At 47.2% G+C, this 24,615-nt stretch overlaps 1 protein-coding gene across 3 annotated transcripts in view; it reads left to right on the top strand.

Moving 5' to 3' along the window:
- AP2B1 (adaptor related protein complex 2 subunit beta 1) overlaps positions 1-24,387 on the top strand; it is an 81,123-nt gene extending 56,736 nt beyond the window's left edge. For all 3 annotated transcript variants that reach the window (XM_055794149.1, XM_055794150.1, XM_055794148.1), the window contains 7 exons: positions 558-704; positions 1,969-2,114; positions 4,647-4,776; positions 13,477-13,561; positions 14,286-14,372; positions 22,653-22,807; positions 23,885-24,387. In XM_055794149.1, coding sequence (XP_055650124.1) covers positions 558-704; positions 1,969-2,114; positions 4,647-4,776; positions 13,477-13,561; positions 14,286-14,372; positions 22,653-22,807; positions 23,885-23,959 — 825 coding nt within the window. In that variant the 3' untranslated portion in view covers positions 23,960-24,387. The remainder of the gene's footprint in view (positions 1-557; positions 705-1,968; positions 2,115-4,646; positions 4,777-13,476; positions 13,562-14,285; positions 14,373-22,652; positions 22,808-23,884) is intronic.
- Positions 24,388-24,615: the final 228 nt, after the last annotated feature.

Genomic DNA, 24,615 nt, shown 5'->3' with positions numbered 1-24,615 from the left:
AGGGAAGGATTGCCCTTCCTGCAGAAGGGTTGTCCTCTGGCAGAGGCAGCTAGTTCTGCTTCGTGTTCTGCTTTTGGACCACAATGCTGAGAATGCAGAGCTCTGGCTTTGGGTGAGAGTACACAGTACAGTCATGACTCCCTTACTATCTCTGGAAATGCAAGGTCTCACAGATTCCTGAAGATTGTTGTAGTTGGGGAAAATTTGAAGCATTTTTTTTCCCCTGGGTTTACATAGGGTAGGTCCACAAAAAAATACTGTCTTCATGAGAAGGAGAGATGGAGAAGAAAGATGCCGCTATAGTGGGAGTAGATAACTGGAGCCATAAAAAATGATGTGAAAGCTATTGCACGGTTGAGGGTGACAGCCGAGTGTAGGGTTTAGTTGCCAAGAGCTTTGGAATTCAAATGCATTATTTAGCACTATTGATAATTCAGTGGGGAAGCTGCAAGCAGCTTTAAAATATTTAGAATATTGCCCAAGTTCATGCTTTATTTAGTAAGTAGTGTTCTTCATATGTGATGTTAATCAGTGCCTGTCCTTTCTAACCCCTCCAGGTGGGGCAGACCTACATTCCCTCCTCTGTGCCAGCCACCTTTGCCCCTTCACCCACCCCAGCGGTGGTGAGCAGTGGACTCAACGACCTCTTCGAGCTCTCATCTGGTATAGGCATGGCTCCTGGAGGATATGTGGCTCCCAAGTCTGTACGTAAGGAAAAAGCATCATCCTCAGTATATTGCCTTACTTGAGGCTACAAGAAGTCTGAGATTGCTCTCTGGTATCCCCTTTGTGTGGGTCTCTGGTGCTATTGGGGCACCTTAGTTCAACTCTGTTACATTAGGGATGCCCTGGGTTTTCCCCAGGCAGAGTAACAGTTTGTTGGAGACCATGTTACAAACTGCTGGGGTTTTTTAGCAATTCTCTCATTTTGCACTTAACAATATTACTCTAAAGAATGGCTTATATAAGATATGAGAATTTCAATTTCATCAGAGCAGCTTTCCTGGAGACCTACTTCTTAGCAAATTTCCTCAGGAAGCTGAGGGCAGGGTACCATTTGCTACAACTTTCATGGAAGATTCGTTTATTTGGAGGAATCCAACATGACAGTGAAGATAGTCACGAGGTTGGGATGAGCGTGCTGCAGTGTAATGCAAATAAATGCTCTGTTAGTGAGAGAGATCACAGATGCACTGACTGAAGCGTGCTTAGTCTGGAGGGTTTGTGAGATGCGGAACATGGTCCTAGTAACAGGCTGTGGAGCAGCCGCAGGGAGCTCAGGGATAGCCTTTCAGGCCTGAAAGTGAATAAACAAAAATTAGCACACTTAATAGCCTATGGATGAATGAACTGAAGTCATCCTATGAAACATAGGATGCAGAGCATGCTCAAGGCTTTTGGTCCTTAGCTGCTTGCAAGTATTGCACCATATATAAGACCAAGTACAAAAGAACCTAGTAATTTTGAGCTTTGTAGAACTTCATTTTGCACTACTCAAATTTGGGTCTGGGTTTTTCCCCACAAGGATGGTTTGGGAATCCAGAACCTGAACAGCTAATAGTATCAGCCCTGTGATTTTATTTGGTTCAAACTTTAGTATTGTCCTGCCTCTAATAGCCCAACAAGTCCTTGGAGAAGCCTGTCCATCAGTAGCCTCGGTAAGTTTTGCATTAGTGCAATGGACACAAGCTTTCACTGTTTCTTGTGCACACTAATGCTATAGTATATTTGAATTCTTATGTGAGTGCTGTGAACAAATACAGATTAGGAGCAGCAAGCTTATTTCTCGTTGGTGAGCTTGATCCTTTCAACACCCCATGTTGTATCACCCTTGTAGTGCTTCTTTAGCATTTGTGGGCTTGATGTGCCAATGTAGCGGGATTTTGGAACTCGGGGCTTCTCTGTTGTTTGGAAAACTGTTTGTTCAGGCTAAGCTTCTCATGCTGAGTGACATCTCTTGTGTTCAAGGTTTGGTTGCCTGCAGTGAAGGCTAAAGGACTGGAGATCTCAGGCACGTTCAGTCACAGGCAGGGACACATCTACATGGAGATGAACTTTACCAATAAAGCTTTGCAGCACATGACCGACTTTGCCATTCAGTTCAATAAGAACAGGTAAGAAATCAATATCCTTTGTCCACTATGTTAAAAAGATTGCATGGTCCTGTGAAAGGAGTCTGTGTCTACACTGCTAGATATAGGGAGGACTCTTGTGTAGGTATTTAATGCAGTCACAGAAACAGCTGGATGGTACGGCCTGAACTCTTTGTCACACCACAGTTGTGTGAAAGGGCTGAAAATACAGACTGATAAATCTGTGAGGAAACGGGCAGCAGACGGTCCTGTTGTTCTCTTAGCCCTGAAACAGCATCTGCCCCATTTAATCTCTGCAGAGTTCTAAAGCAGTCTCATGAGTTGTTAGGCAGGTTAGTGGTTTTATAGCCAGTAAGTGCCCTGAGGAAAGCAAGAGCATAAACAGGCAAGCATTTGAGCTGCACAAGTATCAATTCATAATGCCTCTACCTCCTGACTTAATTGCTGTGCTGTCCCTCAGACTGTCTGGAGGTACAGGTCTCATTAATAAAGCTATTTGTCAATGAAGAAGTTGCAAGTTAAGAGCCTATGGCACATGTTTTCCCTGTAATTGGCAGCAGAACAATTTTGTCAGAAGGAGCAGCCACTTGAACGTTTAGAGCATACAGCTTGTTCTCAGAAACCCACCTCAGCCAAAAGACGTGACATGGCAGTATAGCCACGGTGTCTTCCCACAAATGCTTATTGTGTGGCTTGCTATACGCTATCTTGAGCAAGAATCAAGGTAGTTCTTATCAAGACCGTAAAGAATATCTCGTGACTGAAATGTTTGCTGTATTCCTTAATATTCCTTCACTAGAAAAGGGTTCTCTATACTAAAGATCCACTGAAACCATCTCTTTAATATCACTGTTAGCCTTGCAAATTTGGGATTTCTTGGGACGAATAATATTTACTTACAAAAGACATTATGCTAAGTAAGTCTTAGTCAATGTTCTCCCTGGACTGCTATATTTTCTGGAGAGTTTTGCTAAGCTGCTACATGCAAACGTTTCATGCAAATTGGCCTAAAAAAAGCTGGTTTGCTTGTGATTTTTTTTTTTTTTCCCCTCCATACATCAAGCTGTGTTCTAGCCACACCTACATGGTACTTCTCAAGGATGTAAGAAGTTGAAACTGTACAGTAAACCAGCAGTTTCTCCTTCTGCAGCGTATCAGCACATGCTCCATGTACAATCTACTACTATTTACTCTTCTGCAAACACTGTTCTCCTGTCACTGCTTTCCAGTGTGGCTGGTGCGTTGGAAAGAGCTGCAGTGGGCTGGCTCTTTAGGTTTACATATTAAGGTTTGTGGTTGGGAAGTTTCTGTTGTTTTTTTCCCCCTTTCCTGCTGCTACTAATCACATTCACTGCAGTCTTGAGATAAAGCATTAAAAAAAAGGCAAAAAAAAAAAAAAAAGCACTAGAGCTCTAGTGTGCTGTAATATCACAACCACTTGGTAGCAAAATGCAACTTCGTTTTCCCTCTGAGTCTTAGGGAAAATGCTAGGGCTTATGTCCCCCAAGGTGAAATGGCTATAGAAGGCAAATGACTTGGCTAGGCCCTTGCTGAGTGTACTCTTATTTCGGCTCCCTAGAGCTGAAAACTAAGGAGAACAAAGAACAGGGCATCTACAGGTTTCTAAAGGAGTGACATACTCAATACACAGGTGGCTGACTCTCTGCAGAGGCAGTATCATTTTTTTAGTGCATAAAATAAAAATACACACCTATACGTCTTTGTAAATACTTTGTCACCTCTGAGCTAATATTCATTCTGCTAAAGAGAAATGCAGTCATAAGTGGACACCAAAACTACCTTAGGCGTCTGCCCTTCCACCTGCTTTTGAGAAGAAACTGGTACATAGTACAGAAGTGTTATGTTAAACATTAGCTGCTTTTCCTCTTCTCCCCACTAAGCAGAGGTGCCTGTGGAATTAAATTACTTGCCTCTTGGACTGAACGGGCAAGTAAACATTTGCTTTCCTATGGTGGTATACATCCCCAGCTGAACGAGGCTCAAACCAAGCAACAGAGCCAGACGCTGTCATTTGGGAGCAGACAGCCGGCTGCGTTGATTCATTTGTTCTGCAGTGCTCTGTTACAAACCACATACTCCTCCTTGGTTATCTACTTGTTCTGTGTTGGTTCCAGTTCCTTCTTCCATAGCTCCCAAGGATGGAACAGCCATACCTTGTGTGATGTGCTCGCAGTGCTCTGCAGCTATGTGAGAGAATGCTGAGAGGCATCGGTCTGAGTCCAGGTGCTGCTCCTTGCTGGGCAGGCTGCTGCTCAGCACGTAGACCAGTGCTGTGCAGGTAATGGAAGAGCTCCCAGATGCTCATCCCTTGGGCAGGATGGTGCATGTTATTGGCGAGACCGACCTCGTTGAGTTTCCCTGTGCTTTGTCCTACTTAGTGTCTGCTGTTTTGAGCTGTGTTCCTCCCCTGGAGTAACAGCAGGGGCAACTCAGGAGTAATAGGAAGATGCGCCAGCTTGTACTGGGCAAAAGGGGGATAGGGAGTGGGCAATGCAGTGCTGCTGTCATCACCTCTGTTTTTCTCTTGTCCAGCTTCGGGGTCATCCCGAGCACCCCACTGGCCATTCACACACCTCTGATGCCAAACCAAAGTATCGATGTCTCCCTGCCCCTCAACACTCTGGGACCAGTCATGAAAATGGAGCCTCTGAACAACCTCCAGGTAAGGATTATCTCATTCTGGCCGGGGGGGGAGATCAGTGGGTGCTCAGCACAGTTCGGCCCAATACAATGTGGTGAGACTGTTTGTTTAAACAAAATACCATGTGTGTAGGGTAACCTGGCAGACCATTGGACCGTGAGTCAGGCCAAAACTTCTTCCTATTCCTTTTTCTAGCCTCTCCCAGAGGACTGATGTAGAGACTTCTTGAATTTTGTGACTTTTCAAACACCTCAAACCCACCTCTTGCATCTGTTCAGATTAAGGTTTTTGTCTGCTCCAGTAACGCTCTTCTGTAAGCTGGGCATGAGGTTTGCTTGAGCTTATGAACTGGAGCTGGTCTGAACAGAGAAGGTGCATGCCTGGGGCGGAGCAGGCAGCGAGGGCTGTCAGCAAGAATTGAGGCAATTAAAGGAATTGCAGGAATGATGGCAACTGCTGAGTGATTAATATTTCTCTAGTGCTCTTAACTGCCAGGGTGCTTTACAAAGGCATTGACATATCCCTGCCCCAGATAGCTTAATCCAAGGCAAACAAGATGTGCTCCAGGAAAGGCAGAGGAGAAATGACGTAAGCAGCTAATGTTTCATTAATGAGGCTGTTGATGTGCGTTGGGGACAGCGTTCCCTAGAAGAGGCGTTTTATCAGATTGGGCTGCCAATCTGATAAAGGCACGACAGAGCCAGGGAGATACTCCCCCCCTGCTTTGGACCAGAGACTGTCTCCATCAGTCCTGGCGTGCCTCGGGGGCATTGATCTTGAAGTGCCCCTCGGGCGGACAGTTCTCCCTGGAAGGAGGCTCTTGGCTGCTGCCGTGTGCAGACGCTCTGCAGAGCGCTCAGCAAGTGACTCCTGCCTCTGCTCTGTGTAGCTGGGTCCTCCAGGATGACTTTCCCAGCATCCCAAAGATGTGGTTAACTTCCACTGTAGCACGTCTCCCTTGCCTCTTGTCTCCAGGAGACAGAACTGGGGCGGGTTCCTGTAGCCTAGCAGCCCATAGAGGGGAATATTTTGAAGCAGCTCGTTCTCTTTTTAGATTAAAAGAATGCAATGGAAGCTACTATTTATTCTGCCTGAGCAACTGTTTTTTCCCTTCTTTTGACTTCCATTCTGGGGCTTATGACTTATTGATGAGTCTTTGGGCAAACAGCTTGAAATAGCTTCTCTGGCACTCAAACGAGCAGTCCTACACTCGGGCTCTGAGCTCAGTCATGCGACGGGGGAGCTTGCGGGCAGTGAATGAATTACATGGGCTTGTCTTCCACAGAGGCCCCTTCCAGCTCATGGGGAAGCTGGATTCCCTCTGTGTCCAGGTCGTGAGGATGAGGTCGCGTGGCTGCGCTTGGGTCAGCGTGTGGGATGTGCAAGTGGGAAAATCCGCCTCCTGCTCGGAAGGAAATTTGGAAGTCTCTAGGAGGTGACAGTCCTGATGTGTCTCCGTAACACTGGGGACTCTCTCAACAAGGCATGCTGAAACTGCTGCTCCCTTTGATCAGAAAGGAAGTGAAGTATTGGGGTTGTTAAATCTCCGAAGGGATCGGAGCATGGTTTGTTTCTTGTAGCATCTTCTGCTAGAACAAAGCAAAGAGAAAACATGCGAGGAAACCTCCAGCTACCTTCTATTGAGACAGCAGAGCATTCATTAGTGCCAGACTTAGTTGCTAATTTGCTAGCTCTCTCATTGCCATAGAAGTTGGCTGCCCTTTTACAATTGGGGAAGCTGCCATATGGAGTAATAGTATATTTCTCTGCAAAGAGTTGAATCACGATAGCAGATGCCAAGTTAAAAAGAGCGCTCCCCTTACTTTTTTGACAGCAGTGGGTTTGATGGAGATCTGTCATTGCCCTGACAGCTAAGGCTCTGGTTTTGTTTTGTGAGTTCATGTAGAAATTATCTGTCTTGAAACATTCAGAAATCGTTTTGGTGACCTACTTAGGGAACAATTTATAGCATAATATAAGAGTAGAGAATACAAATGTTCCACTATTCATTGAAGATCCAAAACACTCATCAAGTTGAATTTGCTTAATGTGATTTTTTTTTTTTTTCTGAGCTGGGGAACGCTGAAGTAGATGCAGGGCTGGTTTGAACCCGAGGACCTTATGTTCATCTCCTATTCTGGTGGGGTTTTTTTGTTTTTGTATTGAGAAAACTAAGTCCTGAAGTAACCAAACTGATAGCTTTCAACGTTTTGTCATGTTAATTAGAAACTTCAAAGACTAGTTGTACATTCCTTAGGCAATTATTTCAGAAGTAATGAATTCAAGTTTTGTTCAGGTTATTTTTACTACCATTTCTAATCTTTCGCCCAATACAGCTGGTTTAATCTTAACATTTGTAATCATGAAAAGAAACTGAAGTATTTGACAAGTTAACCAAAAAGCCGTTTTTACAAGATGAGGAGGACTGAAATATTTTCCGAGGCTTACTTAGGTAAAATATAACTGAAGAGTCTTCTCCTTGCCAGTCACCTGGCACCTGGCATCTTGTGATGACGAATACCAGGCTTCTCCCTACCATCCCAGAGTAGTGATGATCATTTTCTTGTCTGAGTCAACAGGTCTTGACCCCAGTCAAGCAGTGATTTATTCAAAAGATAAAGCCAAATGATAAAGCTGCTGGATGCAGCACTGTAGGGCTGAATGGACTCCAATCCCTGCTCTCTGCTTCATCTTCTTACAGACTAAAAAGCTGTTGTCAGATGCCTTCAGAGCATGCCTGTTGCTAAAGAAAATCTGACTTCAGTATTTGTACCCTGCTAACTTCTGCTGGGTGACACTCTTGCAGTACCTTGACAGCATTTTGGAGGCTACCTGGTACTTGTGGGTGCTGTGGTCTGCCTACCCAGAGCTGCTTCTGCAGAGCATGACACTTGTAAGCCTCAACAAGCTCTTGCCCAAAGGTATGCGAGAGGCTACGTTGAGCTTCACGGATATTTGATAGCCATGGCTTGTTTGCCAGCCAGGGAGATGGCTCTAGGAGTTGTGTTGACCTGCTTGGGTCCTGGAGTTGCCTTTCCACAACCAAAGCAGTGACACCCGTCTGATGGCATGTAGGCTGTTGGCATTGTAGCTAGTGGAAGAGATGGGGTGGTTGAGGTATCTTTGCTACTGCATGTGTGAGACCTTCAGCTCTCAAAGGGGAAAGTGGGTTCTGAAATAGGGATTTGCATTGATGAGGGATATTAACTCTTTCTGGATACTTCAAGTCAAAATAGAATAGAAAAGCTCTCATCCCGGGCGTTTTCTTATTCCAAAAGAGAACCACTGTCCCTCACAAATGGCCTTTCAAGGGCTGTAAAATAAAGAGTACTCGATTCATTCATTTGGGTAAATGCGAATTGCTGGTATATCCTGGTAGGGTAATCCTGGAAATGCGTGAAGTGGAGCCAGCTGCTGTGAGAGTTTCAGAGCTCAGGCCTGGCCCGTCATGGCCTGAATATGATAATCTCTTCTGTGAGATGGTAACCCCCCGCCAGAGACGATACAATCAAAACCAAGCTGCAGGGACTCCTGGAGCAGTAGCAAGTCTGAGCCTGGAGCATTGCCATCCTCTTGGGATCCACAGTCCAAATTGACAATCAGTGTGTTGCATTCACCAGTGTTACCTGCTGTTGACTGCCAGGGCTGTTTGTTGCAGCTACTGAGCATGCAACCGAAAGCAGCATTGCTTCGGTTTTCCAAAACGCCTGTGAAATGATTTGGCGAGTATTGAAGGAGAAGGGTCTGCCAGCAGCATTACCTCCTGAAAAGTGACACTTGGAAGCACAGACCTTTCCCTTGAATGCTGAGCAGTGTGAGGTGCAGAATATTTTTGTTTCTTCCAATGAGTTTGGCTAAACATTTCTATGAAGGCAGATGAAGGTGCAGCTTCTCCATTGAGAAAAGATCAGTCTTGCTAATGCGCTAGATCGTGCTTATCCTTCCACAGTCAGTTCTGCTGTAACTCATGACTTACGCTCTTCTGTTCTTCACTGTCTTGCTTGCAATGCAGAACCGCTGGAGCTCTCGTTCCTGAGGAGTGTTAATGTATCTCAGGTCACAAATGCAGAGCTCTCGGTACTTGGAAACAGATTTCACACGTTCAATTCTCCATAAAAACAAGGCTGAGAATCAGTGTGAGCAGCAAGTCCAGCCAGCAGCTGTTCTCTCTTCAGAGCCTGCTTGATAAATAGCAAAATATCTGCCTGTGTGTGAGCTGGGTCAAAATGAACAGACCAACCACCACAGAACAGCCTTAGGTAGCTAGATGTGGAAGGTGCCTTCTTGTGTTTGTTGTCTCGGTTATTTTTCAACTGTCTGTACTAGTGTGAGAGTCTTATTCCAGCAGAGAACCCTCCTGGGAGCTCCCTGAATTAAGGACTCTGATCACAGCTTGGCATCTGCGGCCAGTTCCTAGCTCAACTGCAGAAAGCTGTTGGCTTGCCGATTCAGGGCAGGTCCTCCACATGATGGTACGGCACACTTGGGGGAAAAAAACAACAAAAAAAAAAAGAGTACATTTTGAACTTCAAGTACAGCCAGGCACACATGAGAGCATAGCCCTCCCAGTAACTCTCTGTTCCCTGGCCGTTGACGTAAGCGGCGTGCCCGGAGATGACAGCCCTAGCCAGGGGCGCAGCACCCAGCCTCGCGGTCTGTGCACAGCACCACTGCCTGGGCTCAGGGCTTGTGCCTGTAGGTAGAGCATCTGGCTGGCAGTGGCTGTCGAGCGCCCGTAGGATCCCGAGAACCCTACCTGTCAAACAAAATGAAGTGAAATAGCTCGCACTCCCTGGGGGCATCTGACAGCCAGAGCAGCAGACTGTCACAGAACAAACCGTGACCTTGTGCTGGTAGAGGTAAAAAAGACTCTGTAGAGGAAAGTTGTTCTCGCCTCAGCAGTTTGGCTGTTACCAGGCTCTAAAGCAAAACCCAACTTGAAGTAAATCCTTAATTTAGTGTAGGTGCTAATGGGATTCCAAGTGGGTATGTTGTGTACTTGCTGCTGATGGAAAGCATCTGTGTTGCCTTCAGACTTGACTTTGAAAGTCGGTTCTTATGCTCAAGTCTGGGATTTAAAGCACCAGAAACCTACACTATTGAAGAAAATAACTTAGCATTGTTCTTAGGAGGTACCTCTTCCCCAAAACACCATGTGTTGGCTATCAGAGGGTTGCACTGCAAGACAGGACAACAGAAGGGTGCTCATGCTGCAAGGTGAACAAATATGTTCCGAGAGTTATTTCTAGAGGTGCTGCTTCCTCTAGTCAGATCATGAACAAGACATAAGTGATGGGGAACTCTGTGCCAGCTTTTAGTGGGCTCACGCCTTTTCAGCAGTGAAGCATCACATGAAAATCTGGCACCTTTTGACTTCTATCCCCCAGAAGCTTTGTAGTCTGCTTGACTAAATTCACAAGGTAGTAATATTTTTTTTTTCCTCCTTTCAAAAAGATCACAGATGGAGAGCCGTTTTTATTTAAAATCCTTCTGTTTCAGCTCTCAAAGGTCTGAAGCTGAAGGTCTGGCTAAAGATTTAATGGTTCATGTCCTGGTCGGCAGGTTAAAGCTGCAGAGCCACAGGCAAAGCTAGTCTGGACTGGAGGATTTACTGAATGCAAGTGGAGGTTCCATTCAAGCTTGTCAAACCTGGAGAGACTTCTCAGCTACTAGTATCGCTTTAAATGTCGTTGATTGTCTCAGGCTGGCATTCCCACCTGAGGAGCACTGGAATTTATTTTTTTTTGGCAAGTTGTTCCTATTAGCTACTTGGTTTCTCACAGGCAGTGCTGTGGATCTGCTTTCTGCCTGCAGTTGCTTTTATAGCCTGTCAGATGGCATTGGATGATCCCGATGTGGCAGCACAAAGGTTGAAGTGCGACCTTGGAAAGCTGTTAACAACTGGTAGGGCCTCTTAGCTGCTTCTTGGTGCAAGCTCCCCATCCAGGTATCTGCAGGTGCCTTTTCGTGGACCAGATCTTGGGGACCACAGTGCTAACCGTGCATGCCTGGCTGTTCAGGGGAGCTGCGTGGTGTTGGATGATGGAAGCTAGTCTTGAAAAACATACTGGTTTTGTCCTGGTGCTATAGGTTTAAGGAGGCTGTAGCTTTTTTCTTTCCTGTTTGCAAAAGTTATTTGTAACAGCTGGTTTCTGCATCGTTACAGATACTTGCAAGGTGACACGTGATGTCATTACTAACCCAGTGATGCAGTTTGGAAGGCCATGTGTGACTTGCTTTGCTTTGGTGGGAAGAAATTGCACTTCAGAGCATCTTAATTGGGTAGCTCTCCAGAGTATAGCCAAAGCAGCTTACTCAGTGTGTTTCTGCAGAGTTGAGAAGCAGGTCAGCAGATACCTTTTTATAGCATCCTTGTAACTGCAGGGACAGGGTTAGCATATTAATTTGAGTATGCCTCTAGAACCGTGACTGGAGAGAAGGCAGTGCTTTCCACCCCCCTTGTAAGAAACTGCTGTTGTATGGCAACAACAATTAGCTACAAAAGCCAAGTAATCTCTGTTGTTCTAGGGCAAGGCAATTAATGATTGAATCGGAGCTGGAAAAGATCTTAGGTCACGCAGTGTAGTCCCTGGTACACTTTATTGTTTTTCTACAGTTCCTCTTATTGAGAGCATTGTCAAGGCCAATTTTAAACACTCTAAGCACTGGAGCATCTGTCTTCCTCAGGAGAATTTTGTGCTGCTTAATAATTCTCACTGTCGAGTTTTCCCAGACATTCAGCCTAAATTTTCCCTCTTCTAGCTCATCTCCATGACTTATATCTAAGCGTAGCATCTGGAATGGCTGCCCTGCTGTCCCTCCCCCAGCTCTCCCCTCCCAGGCTCAGAGGTGTGTTTTTTGGCTACTCACCCAGTCTGTTTAGTCACGTTTTTCAGAGGTGAATCACTTGAGTCCATCCATCAATCTGCTTTTACCCCTCTGGCTTTGGTGCCTCTAGCTTAAACACTAGATGCTCCAGCTCATGAGTATGATGCCAGCAACTGAAGCACGTAACAGCTCCCTATTACAGAGGACCGTTTCCATTTATATTTTTTTTCTAGGTTGCACCATCATTTACATGGTTTTAGTGGGCTTTAAACTAATCCCTTCTTAAGCTGGTTGGCACTGTGGGAATTATATATAAGCTGCTGCCTTTAGTGATGGCTGAAAGTAGAAACTCTACTAACTGTCACATCTGCCTGTCTGCTGTTCTTTGCACTTCTGGGACATTCCCAATTGCTGGAAGAGTTCATTTGGGAGCTTGCTCCTACCACTTGTCCTCTGGCTTGCATGCATGTCTAACCAGCTGACTTATGTTTGAATTCTCTGGTTTATTCCCCTCCCTGCTCTATCTGCAGCTGTTTTTACCAACATTTGGGGATGTCTTTCTAAACCTGCCACTATGGGACAACAGGTTTTTCTCAGTAGGACACTAATATACGTAATTATTCATGTGCGTGGAGTTTGTCTTGGTGTAAATCTTTGTAGCAGCAAATTTATTTCTTTGCTCGGCCTTTAGCATGATCTGGTTTGTGTTTCAGCTGGGTGACAAATTGGAGAACCCCTTCCAGGATTTTTCAAAGGAATTAGGAGCTCCAGTGGTTCCTGAAATTCAGGGCTCCTCACATAACCTCAATTCTGGGTCTCTCTTACAGGCTAAATTTCCTTTGTTGCAAGCAATGGCAGGTGCCTGCTGAACTGTGCTCCTGTGACAGGCTATCACTATGTGGGATGATGCGGGGAGCGCGTGAGAGGCATAGAAATAAAGCCCAGAGCTACCTTGCTGTGTGCTATATTATGACAGTGCACTTTCTCAGACCTCCAGTTTGCTCCTGCTGTACCATAAACGCTCAGCCTGGGGAAAACCTAAACGGAGATTGCTCTCTGTGTTAGCAGAGATTAGTCGGTAATGTGGCAAGCATGTGTGATAAAAGGCAGGCAGTCCAGTGCATCTCCTTGGCTGGTGGAGTTTAATGACACTGAGAATTAAGTCTTTTGTCAAGTGATTTTTTTTTTTTTTTTTTTTTTTTTTTTTTACCAGCCCTGATTGCCCTGTAGCAGGGCATTCTTCTTCCAGAGATTGGCCCCCAGCACGTTTTCACTATCTAACTTTCACTAAGGTAAAGGGAGGAGAGTTGGGAGATGCTGCGAGGAAGGTGCAGGCAGCAGACCTGCTTCAGGCTTTCTGGAAAATGTCTGGGCTGAGACAGGACTAATCAAGGAGGCAAAAAATAAAGAAATGGGGGTGAAAATAAAGAGTACACAGGGGTCTGGAGCTGGGGAATTACAAGAGATGGCAGAGGTGGGTGATGAAGAAGCTCACGTGCAGTATGACAGACGTGATAGTAGCTGTGTGCAGCCAAGGGGTATGAACATACCTCAGAGGTAGAAGAAGCGAGGGGAGGGAGAGGCTGAACAAGAGCAGAAAAAAGCAAGGATGCTGGCTGTGACCCCATCAGTGCAGATGGCTCTGAAGTGGTGAGATGCTCACAGAAGACTGAGCAGCTTTTAGTGAAAATGGAGTGAGCACAGAGGGGTGGGACTGATCCTTGCCTGAAATTACCCAGAAGCTCGATAACATCTTTCCCGGTAGTTTCACATTCAGGGCTGGCCTCTGCTTGGAGAGAGCGCTCCAGCGATGAGACTGTGCGAAATCTTGGGATCCCTTTGGACTTTCAGCTGACAGAGATGCTTTAACTCCCCCTGTTTCTTCTGTAACAGGTGGCTGTGAAAAACAACATTGATGTCTTTTACTTCAGCTGCCTAATTCCTCTCAACGTGCTTTTCGTAGAGGATGGCAAAATGGGTGAGTGCTTTTCGGTCTGTGGTCAGCCTCCTTCAGCCAGACTGCTGCTGGGTGCAGTTGTCCCACAGCTGTGATCCACGTGTGCTTGGCCATGACCTTCATGCCACTGCATCTCAGCAGCCTCAGCTGATCTGGTTTGGTAGCCTGTCCTCGTTGTCCTGCAGCTCCAGTAGTTACCAGAACCCAAGTCCTCTGCTCTAATTCTCCCTGCCGGAAAAGGGATGGATCTGTTTGTTTTGAAGCTGATTTTTTGGGGGTTTGGTTTTGGTTTGGGGTTTGATGGCTTTTTTTGAGGGTCTTATTCACTCAAATGGGTCTAGGATTTACCCCCATACAGCTTTTGCTGTAATTCATGTATTCCTGGTCACCTTTATTAAATTGTTGTTTGAATTGGCTGGGAAGTTGCTTGAAAAGCAGCTTTCACTAACATAATCCTAAATGCGTGGATCTCATTCCTTCTTGTCAAATCCTGCCTGTTCTTGATTTGTAAACACTTTATATGGTAAAAGCTGTCTCTGGTTTGGGGGTTCCAAAAATCCATCAAAGCTTTGCTGCTTTTATGGTGAGGCTGAGTGTGTTATAGGAGCAAATCCTGGATCTGTCCACGACAGGGAAAAATATGACCAAAAGCTCTTCTGTGTGTCTGTCTTGTAATGTTCTGCAATGAATTAATGGTACAGTCCTTTGAGGATCCAGGAGTGCTGATTGTCTTTCTCGTTTCTAGAGCGCCAGGTCTTCCTTGCAACATGGAAGGATATTCCAAATGAAAATGAGCTTCAGTTCCAGATTAAAGACTGTCACCTGAATGCTGGTGAGTAGCTTAATTTAGCTGAATTCTACCACGCTGAGAGCAGTTTTGGTGTATGGTCACTAGACATCACCTTATTAACAGCGTTGTCTATGGCTAGTGGATAGATGGGCGTTGGAACAGAACAGCCTTGGCTTATGAATAGAATCGCCTTGGATCCTAGGGCTTGTTTCAGTCAAAAACTTTAGCTGGGTCCCCATAAAAGCACATTTAAAATCCCAGATCGTAGATTTTACCTGTCTGTTTCTTCCTCTTATTCTGGACCTTGCATTTTTGTTTTCTTTTTTTATGCTTTGCTTCCCTGCAAAGCTGCTCTCTTTTAAATAGGGCCGAATACAGTGCTGGGGCCGTTCAGCAATCCTGTCCTGCTACTGTGTGTTTCAGGCAAGGTGTTCCAGCCCTGACTTTAACCTCCTGCATAAGCCTGGGCCAGTCACTTCACCTTTCAGCACCTGCTTTCTTCTTTCTGTTGTGAAAGAGTAACCCTACACACGCTAGAAAGTGTTTTGACATCTATGGAGGCCAAATCATTTGAGGAGAGTTTTGGTCCGCTGCTGTTAGCTAATATACTGATGCATTTTGATCATACTCTGTCCCGTTCAGCTCTGTGGTTTAGCTGTCTAGTTGTCTCTGCGAGCATCCTACTTGTATGTATGACCTTACTACTGCTGAAGGATGAGGGAGTGTATAAAAGTGGAATGGGGCCAGCATAGCAGCTTTGCTCCTGTTCAAGAGGTTCTGGACAGGAGCCAAGTGATTCTACCAAAAGCTGCTATGTTTCACTGAGGAAAAAAAGTGTCTCTATTGATTACAAAGCCTCTAACCTTTTTTATTCTCCCATGTCTGCTATTACACAATGAACACCCTCTTGCTTCAATTGCAGACAGAAACCGTGTCTCTCTTTGTGCTCATAATTATTACTATTTTGGAATATAAAAGATGGAGCACACAAGAGGGAAAAAAATAGCAGCTCTTGGACCTTATGACTTGATTTCACTGTGGGGTTTCAAGTGAGAACAACCTCTGCGCCTCCCCTTGTCCTCCCTTTGCTCCCGGCCGAGCTTGGCATAGCCTCTCCCCCTGCACTGCAGTGCTGCTGCCGGGAATGCTGCCTGCCCCGGCCGTGCCCTAACCGCGCCATCCAGGGCTCTTTGGGTCTCAAATCAGAAATGCTGGTAACGCCTCACGTGTGGTGCTGGGGTGCTGTGGTGCTGGCTAGCAGGGGGTGTAGCTGGGAGGGAGAGTTTGGGGGTGCGTGGCTGGGAAGATGAGCACCAGCAGTGTTGCAGCCTGGCCTGTGTTGCCTTCTCCCTCTGCAAGAAAATGTTAGAAAATGTGGAGTGATGGGCATTACTCCCTATTCCAGGAGGGTTTACCAGCTCAGGACCCGGCTGCTTGCCCAGACCTGCCGCAGTTGGTGGTACTCGGTAGAGAAGACATTACAACTCACAGGGGGAGCATGGGGGATGCTGGGCGGTTTCTCTGCAGTGGTATCCACAGCCATTGCCAGGGCTCAGGTGGGAAGAGGCTTGTCTCAGCACTTCAGCAAGAGCCCTGGACGCAGTGCCTCTCCCAGGCACTGTCCATCACTCGGGATGCTCGGGGGCGTGCAGGATCTGTCAGGCTCTTTGGCTTATGTACGGGAGAAAGTGGGTCATGTCTCATAAACAGATTTCAAACACTTCCATCCGCTTGAAGCTTCTGCGTTTGTATTTCTGCTGCCGACACCTCCTCCCTCTTGCAACTATATCGGCCGTTTCCTTCCCTGACCACCTGGGCTTCGGCACAGAGCAGGCCAATAGCTTGCAGAAGGGAAAACTAGGGAAATCTTGCGTGCTCATCTTAGTCTCTTGTATTTTAACTACCAATACAACCCTGACTCAGTCTGCTGCTCACCTTGAATTCATCTAAGTAGTAACCTCCTCCAGTACAGACCATCCTAAGAGCATCAAGTTTTACCTGTAGAAGGGTCAGCCATACTCCAGACCATGTGGGAGAGTTGGGCTTCCTCAGGGATGGAGACTTCTCGCAGCATGGCAAGTAGCTGGTGATGCACACCAGGGCAGAGGAGAAATAAGCTGGGTGAGCTCTGTGACAGCTGAATCCATCTTGCTACTGGTTTATACCAGAGCAAGGCTGGGTGTCTAGCCATGTGCCGCAGTAGGGCAATAGTTTCTCAGGATTTCCAATCTTGATCATTTAAATCTAGTGAAAAAAGCCTTGTTTTAAGACACCTCCTTTCTTCCAAGAATAGCAGCTCTGGGTATATTATCTTTAGGAACTTGATGGTGCATATTCAAAAGACTTCCTTGTAGGAGATGCCTAACCAGAATAAAGCTCGAGACTTGGGCTGTCAGTGGTTCTATTGTTCACCAATGAAATACCACTGCGTGCAGCTCTCCTATCACTGCATAAAATAAGGTATGCAACAGCTGCCGTGGCAGAGCTGTGCAGAACAAAGTCTGCAGATTTCCACAGCTCCTAACTAAATCTTAGGAGACGCTGGGTTTTTGCGACCCTTCAGCACAGGCGAAAAGCTTCTAAGCACTGCTAGCTCCCCAGAGGTGTGCAGCTGCCACATAAATTGTTATCCTTCCTCTTGCATCCCCTCGGATAAGTAATTCACACCTAGCGTGAGCCCACCCACTTGGTGGCGAGCTGCCGTTGAGGCTTGGGGATGCACCACACCATTCATGCTTTGTTCTAACCGATTCCAGCCCAGTGACGTGAATTTAGCTGTGAGCTAAAAATACCTCTGCTCCCAGCTGATGTACCCTAATCGCAGCACCACCAGCCACTTAAACGGAGCTGCGCGGCTGCAGCAGGCTTCGGACAGCTGGAGCAGAGCGTGCCCAATGGTGCGTGGCTGCTGCTGGGCAGAGGGCTGGTCAGAAGTGTGGTCCCTGCACCCTCTGTGCCTGGCTTTTCTGCTCCTAGCTGCAAAGAGGCTTCACTTTCCTGAGCGCTCAGATCTGGGCTGTTGCTGTGCCGGGTGAGAAGTGGGGCTGAAGTTACGTGTGGAGATGCAGGAGGCCCTACCAAGCAGCTAAACAGGGCATGCTGATTTTCTTCAGTGAAGAAACTGAAAATTGAATTTCTTTTGCTTTAAACCAAAGTGAAATGGGCTTGGAACAGAGGTTTTTAGGGGGCTGGGATTTTATCTGTCAAGAAAGCAGCTTGCGCATTTCTTGTACATCCAGGGCTGGCTGGCTGTCACCATGCAACAGTCACCTTATGGCACCTCCTGTGAATACTGCAGGCTTTTCCCCAAGTTTTTTCTTTTGTTCCTTCAAACAAAAAGGAGATAAACGCAGTCCATCAGTGGAGATGCTTCTGTGCGAATCTGTGCTCCCAGGCTTTTGTAGGTAAAAGATCCATCTTGTGCCCACAAGACAAGCCAAATAGGATTGACTCGAGCTTTGATGTTTTGTGATGGAGATGGCAGAAAAATCTCCTGTCCCTGGCAGCTCACCCCATAATAGGGCATGGAAGAACCAGAAAATCTTGGCTGCTGCAGGTAGCCCACAGCACTGCAAGCTGAACCTAGGATGAGGTGCCAGGCTGTGGGATGAGGAGCAGGTACCCTTAAAACAGTCAGCACTGCCACTCTTGTCCCTGTCTCCAGCATCTTTGTTTCCAAAAAAAAGCAAGTCCTGGACCCTTCGAAGGTATTCCCACAGTTCCCAGTGACTCAGAGATGAGTGCTTAATTCTGGATGAGGGATGTGGGGTTCAGGTTTCCAGCAGTGAGAGCTGGCACTGGCCTGAAGCTGTCCTTCAGGGCTGGAGCTGTGTGGCTGTGAGGGAGCGAGTCTCTCTGGAGTTGTGTCATGGGGCCAAGGTGTGCTCAGTGTGCTGCACATCCTAAATTCATTAGAGCTGTTTTCGTGCATCTCCCTCTAAGGCAGGGGTGAGGATTGTTCCATAGAGAAAACCATAGTCAGAAATAAAACTGCTAAGGAAAACACAAGGTCATGGTTATACCCCAGCATTCTCATCTCTTATGAATCCAGTGCTTGACTGAGTTTGGGTTTCTTTAATGAAAACATAAAAATCTAGTGCATGAAAATAGATTCCTAGACTGTTATATCTCAAGTGATCTGGGTGCTGTTGGTGCAACTATACCGACTTGAGGTTTCCCTTGCAACTGAGCAATTACTAAAGCTGTTTGCCTTGTTTACACTGTTTTTTCCACATGTGAAGTTTGATTAAATTTTAAAGGACCACTACATTAAGCTAAGATGCAAATCAGAGTAGCTAAGTGTTTTTCTGTTTTTAAGTTCTGCTTAGCCAAACCCACAGAGTGAAAGAAGACAAGCTGATGTGCACGCAGAGATCGAATGCCTTTAAACTGGAGGCAATTAGTTGCTGTGCTGTTCAGCAGCTCTAGGAACTTTGGTTTTGCTTGTGAATTACTGCTCTGCAGTTTGGTGTGAAACAGCAGCCGTAGTGTTTGGAGTTGAATGTGGCTTTATTGGTATGCAGTGGTCACTTCGGTTTTCCTCCCCTGAGTAAATTGCTAATGCTGGAACAAAGGGAAATTGGATTTTCTTGCTGGAACAACCCGAGGGACAATCATACGCAAGCTTCCCAGGTGTGTTTTTTTCTGTATGTGCAAATCTGGTAACCTGATCATTTAATAAATTATAGAACTCGTGCATATGACATGTCTTGGAAATGAATGTACTGTCATAATATTGGCCAAAGTGCCTCCCCACTGGATCAGAATCTGCAGATGTGTTTGGTATTTGAATGCAGTTCTTGGCTGGGTGCTCAGAGCCATTCAGGTGTTGCTAGCAATGGCATGGGGATGTTTTTGGCTACTACAGTATAAAATATAGTCATTTAAATTTTACTTCCTGATATCTAATGCTTGTTGCAAAATGCCACGAAGGCCCAAGTTCAAAAACTATGTATAGTCAATGTTGATTCTGAGTTGCTAATGAACTTTGTGGAAACTCCTGTTGTCGTCTTGGCTGGTTGAGTTTGGAAGTGAAGGTCTTAAGCTGGACAGGTAGATTTAATCATGTCCTTTGCTTTACCCAGAAGGAGAGTGCTGTTGAAGAATTAGGCTACTTCAGTGCAAGGCAGAAAACCTTGTCCAGCTGTTCTTCCCTGCATGCCTGTGTTTCCATGAGTCCTATTTAGTTGTTGGACTGAGGTAGGGTAAAGAATTCTGTTTAAAAAGAAAAAAAACCCCAAAACCGGGAAAACAGACAAACCGAAACAACCCTGAAAGATGAACTGATGTCAGCAGCTTCCCTGCCCTCGGTGATGTATCCTTACATTGTGCTTGAGGAGAGTTTTGAGAATAAGCACTGAGCCAAAAGAAAAAGCCCTGCGGAAAGTTGCTTAGTAAGGTCAGATGTAGACCGTGCCGTCTTGTAGAAGGACTTGTGTGGCTCCGGTTTGCAGAGTCGCCAGACCCCATGTGCAGGGAGACATTGCGCCCAGGCAGCACAGCTCTGCCCTCCTGCCTGTGCTGAGCACTAACCAGGGCTTTGGTGCGTGCTGAGCTCTCACTCAGAAACCAGCAGCTCCGTTCAGAGCTGAGCTCAGTTCTCTGCTACCAGCAAATATGTGACTTTTAAAATATTTTTTAAAATTTTTTTAAAAGGCTGTGCTGTCACATGGCATTAGCGGTCCTGCCTTCAGCCAGACACAGCCTGGCACTGTTGCTTAGCAACTCTGCTCGATCTCCAAAATCCAAAATCTTGACATTCCGGAGCACAGGAGGGATGGGAGCTGCTGCTGGGTGGGAGAGTGGGTAGGCTTTCAACAGTCCCCAAATCTGGGCCAGGAGAGGGGCCAGGAGGAGTCAGGCAAGCCAAGCATCAGCACTTCAGCCTGCTCACGATGGCTCTGGGTGTTAGGCTGAGACAGGGTGCGTGTTGGTCTGGTTTCTTGCACTCTTTAGAGGGTAACTGAGGTCAGGCAGGGGAGCAGAAAACAGGTGTTCCTAGGAGTTGCCTGCCTGTTTCCCTCCCTGTATCCCCCTACACGCAGGTTCAGCTTGGAAATCCTGCCCCCCAGCAGAGGCAGTGGCTGTTGAAATTGCAAGAGGTACCATTGCACAGTTGCAGGCTTTGGCGTTAAGAGCAGCTGCTCTGCAGCCCCGTCTTACCCTCTGTGGCCCCAAAGCACAGCTCCCCGGGCAGCAGGAGTGCTCCCCTCCTCTGCCCTCACACCGTGAGGGGATAGCAGCCCCCCCAGCTGCCAGAATCACAGCTTCCCACCTGCAGCCTTGCTTCTGACCCTGCACCCATGCTCCCGGGGGAATGCCTTTGCTCTGACAGCATCCCCCAGTGGAGGGGGTCTTGCTGGAGCAAGTCTTGCCAGCAGTTCCACTTCTAGGATACACGTCCAAAAGGGGCTTCAGACCACAGCCAGCAAAATCAATGTCCCTTGCGAAGAAGGATGCGCTCCATGAGCCAGTGCTTGTGTTGAACACCGTGCCTTCGCAAAGCCCGACAGGCTGCTCATGCTGGCCGGGGGGGCACAAGGAGATGGGAGTTTGGGCTCCATCCCTAGTGGGTGATGTCTCTCCCAGCCACGCTCCCTGCGAGCAGGGGACTGCTCGGCATTGCCTGTTTCCCTGTAATCTGGGTGAGTTTGTTGTAGAGAGGAGGAGTAGAGGTGGGAGGAGGAGACAGAGGGAATGAGGGTTTTTAAGCGAAGGATCTCATTAGTTACTTATATCTGCCAGTTTCCATAGTAACTGGGGAAGAGAGGAAACCTAAATCTGAGTGTGTCTGGGTATCTGGATGCCTGAACCCTCCTCGACCTGCACACAGCCGCTCTGGAGCCTGGGAAGCAAAGGGGCTCAGCCCAGCAGCGGGCGAAGGGTCTGTGCTGCCCTTAGAGCTGCTCCGCTGCTCGGACTATCAACGCTGCCCTGGGGAGAGGCAGCGGGTGCAAGTCTCTGCATCCGTGTGTGGATTTGTGGGGCCCTTTCTTTCCTGCTTCTACCATTCCCTGGTGCGTGAACAGACTCTGCTGTCCCCTCTCTCATCCCTGTGCACCAGCACAGACTTGCATCCGTTCTCAAATCTAGCACTGACGCCAGCAGATCCTGGTGTTTGGAGCTGCAGGGATGGATTAGAGCTGCATGGTTGCTTTGTGCTGCTTCTCTGCTGCTGCCCTGCTCCTCACCCTCCTTGAAATGGCTACCATGTTACCAGTCTCTTGGCTTTGGGTGCAAATTGCTTTAAGGCCACTTCTCTCCCTTGCTTTCTGTCAGAAGCGTCCAACCTGCTGCTGATGGCTCAGCGCAGACAGGGTGTTCCACCCCGCCCTTGGCAGAGCTTGAACAAATTGTATTTCTCCTGTTGGGCACCAGGAATGGGATTTGCCATTGATGCTTATCAGGTGTGCAGTCCTCCTCCCTGAGCCTTCCACCCAGTGTGTGAACGTGCCCCTTTTACTGGCATCCACAGACTGAGGTTTGCTCTGCTCTGTACTGTGCTGAGAAACCCCTTGGCATCCAGAGGCTGCTGGTGTGGGTCTTTGTGTTCTGCCTATTTGCCTCTGTTCTTGTTTCTTTGAAAGGTCCTTTAGAAATAACCCGTGTCATGGTTATATCTGTACAGGTCTCCAGGTGAAATCGCACATCTTCTGCAAGTGTTGAGGTCGTACAGTGTGTTAAAACTGTATCACAGCCCTATGATGTCTACAGACAGATATCGGTGGCTTTTTACCCTTTCAAGTGATTGCTATTTTTTAAAAAAAAAAAAAAGGAAAGTATTTTTACTTGTTTGTAGGACATTAGTTTAGCCAGTAGTGTCTGTGCGTGAGAGGTGGGAGAAGCAGGCGGGAGCTGTCATGGTTGGGATGGGACCTCAGAACCAGGGACCCAAACGAGCCTCAGGCACTGATCTGTGTTCTTCACTACCTTCATCTTTCACCTGCCTACCCGTTAACCTGCCTGGGGCTTGTTGGGGGTTGTAGATAAAGCAGAGTCCTCTTACCCACTGAGCTGCAGACTTTCGCCGTGGTAAAGGCAGTAAGTCCTGTACAACCCAGAGCAGGGAGCAGTAAGTGAAAGCCCTGCAAGATGGGCAGGTACTTCAGAAGGGATCACAGCCTGAAAGGAATGGGGTGGGTCCATGAAGCAAATTGGATATTTTTCCTTGTGTCATGTCTGCTCCTGTCGCCAGGGAAAGCCCTGGGACAGAAGTCAGCGTTTCCTTGTGCACTTGCATCTTGGGAACGCTCCTCTGGGCTCTTCTGTCTCTGCAGATGATGAATGTGAATTAACAGATGTGTTTGTCTTCTCTCTCTGAAGACACCGTCTCCAGCAAACTGCAGAACAACAACGTCTACACCATTGCCAAGAGGAACGTGGAGGGCCAGGACATGCTCTACCAGTCTCTGAAACTCACCAATGGCATCTGGATCTTGGCCGAGCTTCGCATTCAGCCGGGGAACCCGAACTACACGGTGAGGTGTCAGGCTGTGCAGGGCACATGGTGCAGGTCGGGATCCTTCTAACTCTCCTTGCATTCCCCACTTTGCCTAATATGCTTGTTTTGAGGGAGATCCGTTAATTTGACTGAGGGGTTAGGAATGCCCACTGAACTAGAAAAAAAAGTGAGAAACAACAGAATTACGCTGCTCTGTTACCAGTGAGCTGGGATAATGCCCGCTCAGCAACGAGCAGTTACTTGCCAAGGTTACCCAGAGATAAAGCCAGGAGACATTAGCGAGAAAACATTGCCAGGATGCCCTTCCCCCTCTTATAAACAAGGAGAAATTTATGCCCTGCCGCGTTCCTGCAGCGGAGACCGGCTGTCTGGATGTCAGAGGCTCTCTGGCCTTGTGCTGGCATCAGGCTATGGCTGGTGGGAAGGTGCGCTCTGTTCTGCATCATGGGCTCCTGTAGCTATTCTCTTTGACTTTGCTCCCCTTCTGCGGACCTGCGTGTCTGAGCAGCCCCGGTAGTGGAGGATTTATCTCCTGTTGGAAGCTGTTCCAGGAGTTTCAAGAAAAATCCATGGTCTGGGGACCTGCGGGGTGAAAGTGAACGCTGGAAAGGGATTTAAAGTGTTTGCATAAGGGTTGATGCCACAAGCCTGGTCTCAGCCTGATCCTCGCTTTAGAGAGAGGTGACAGCCATATTTGTGTCCATTAGGATTGAGCAGAAAAATCATTAAAGATCCCAGGTTTATGCTGTGGTTTTACAACACGAGGGCAAGTCAGTCCCTTGTCCCAGCATCTGGGGCATGTCCCTTTCCTTCGTGCTTGCAAGGCACCTACATTTGTTAAGGAATTTGAGAACCCCACAGTGGGAGCTTGCTTTGATGTACCTCCTCCTGCTTGTAGCAAGCTCTGAAAAGGCAGTTTGGTGATGAAGAGTGCAGTACCCAGCAGAAATATTCTGGGTGACTGTCATCAGCCATGTCCGTGACCTGTCCAAGCCATGCTGTAGGTCAGGCGTTTCCAGTTGCCTTCGTGGAGAGGGTAGAAAGCTCCTGCCTGCCTTTGCACCAGCGCTAACCTCTCCTCTCCTCTCTGCAGCTCTCCCTGAAATGCCGAGCTCCCGAAGTGTCCCAGTACATCTACCAGGCCTACGATGCCATCTTGAAAAACTAACAGGAGATCAGCCTGTGCCTCACCCTGCAGAAGGAGGGGGGAGAAAGGGGTCCCCAGACCCTCCTTCACCACTAGCGTGGGGGAAAAGCACTCTTAACTGGAAGCAGCTGTATTCATGTCTAGGATTTCAGTCAAAGGCACTGATTAAACAAGGTAGCAATTAGTATCCACGTGCTAATGATGATAGGGAACAAAACCCTTTGATATTTTTAGCATCCATGGAGTTTGTAACCACTGCTTCGACTACTTCCACGTCCCCCTCACTCGTTGTCAATTCTTGTGGGCTTCTCCATTTTGTGCCAATGTTCAGTGTTTTCTAAATGGCTTTAGGCGTAGTTACGATTTTGTATAATACTGCTCATTGGGAAAAAAAAAGCGAAAACCACATGTTGGCTCATTAAAACAAGGCAAAAGTGTCGAAAACGTAACACTGCACTTTATTTTATATTTTTATACATTTTTTTTGAGTTTTTCTATTGTAATTGGCTTAAAGGGAAGGCGATTCCAAGGAAGTATTGGGAGCCCTGCAGGGACATTGGGCTCTAGCAGAGTGAGCATGGCCTTGGGGGACTAGGAGCAGAGCCATCAGTTCGGTCCGTGGAGGAGGATGGAGCCCTAAAGAGAGGGAGTTTTTTATTACACTTGTGCTGGCAGAC

The sequence above is a fragment of the Falco peregrinus genome, chromosome 2 (assembly GCF_023634155.1).
Source record: "Falco peregrinus isolate bFalPer1 chromosome 2, bFalPer1.pri, whole genome shotgun sequence".
Taxonomy (NCBI): Eukaryota; Metazoa; Chordata; class Aves; order Falconiformes; family Falconidae; genus Falco; species Falco peregrinus.
The sequence above is the reverse complement of the archived record's forward strand: the minus strand, read 5'-3'. Positions and strand labels throughout refer to the sequence as shown.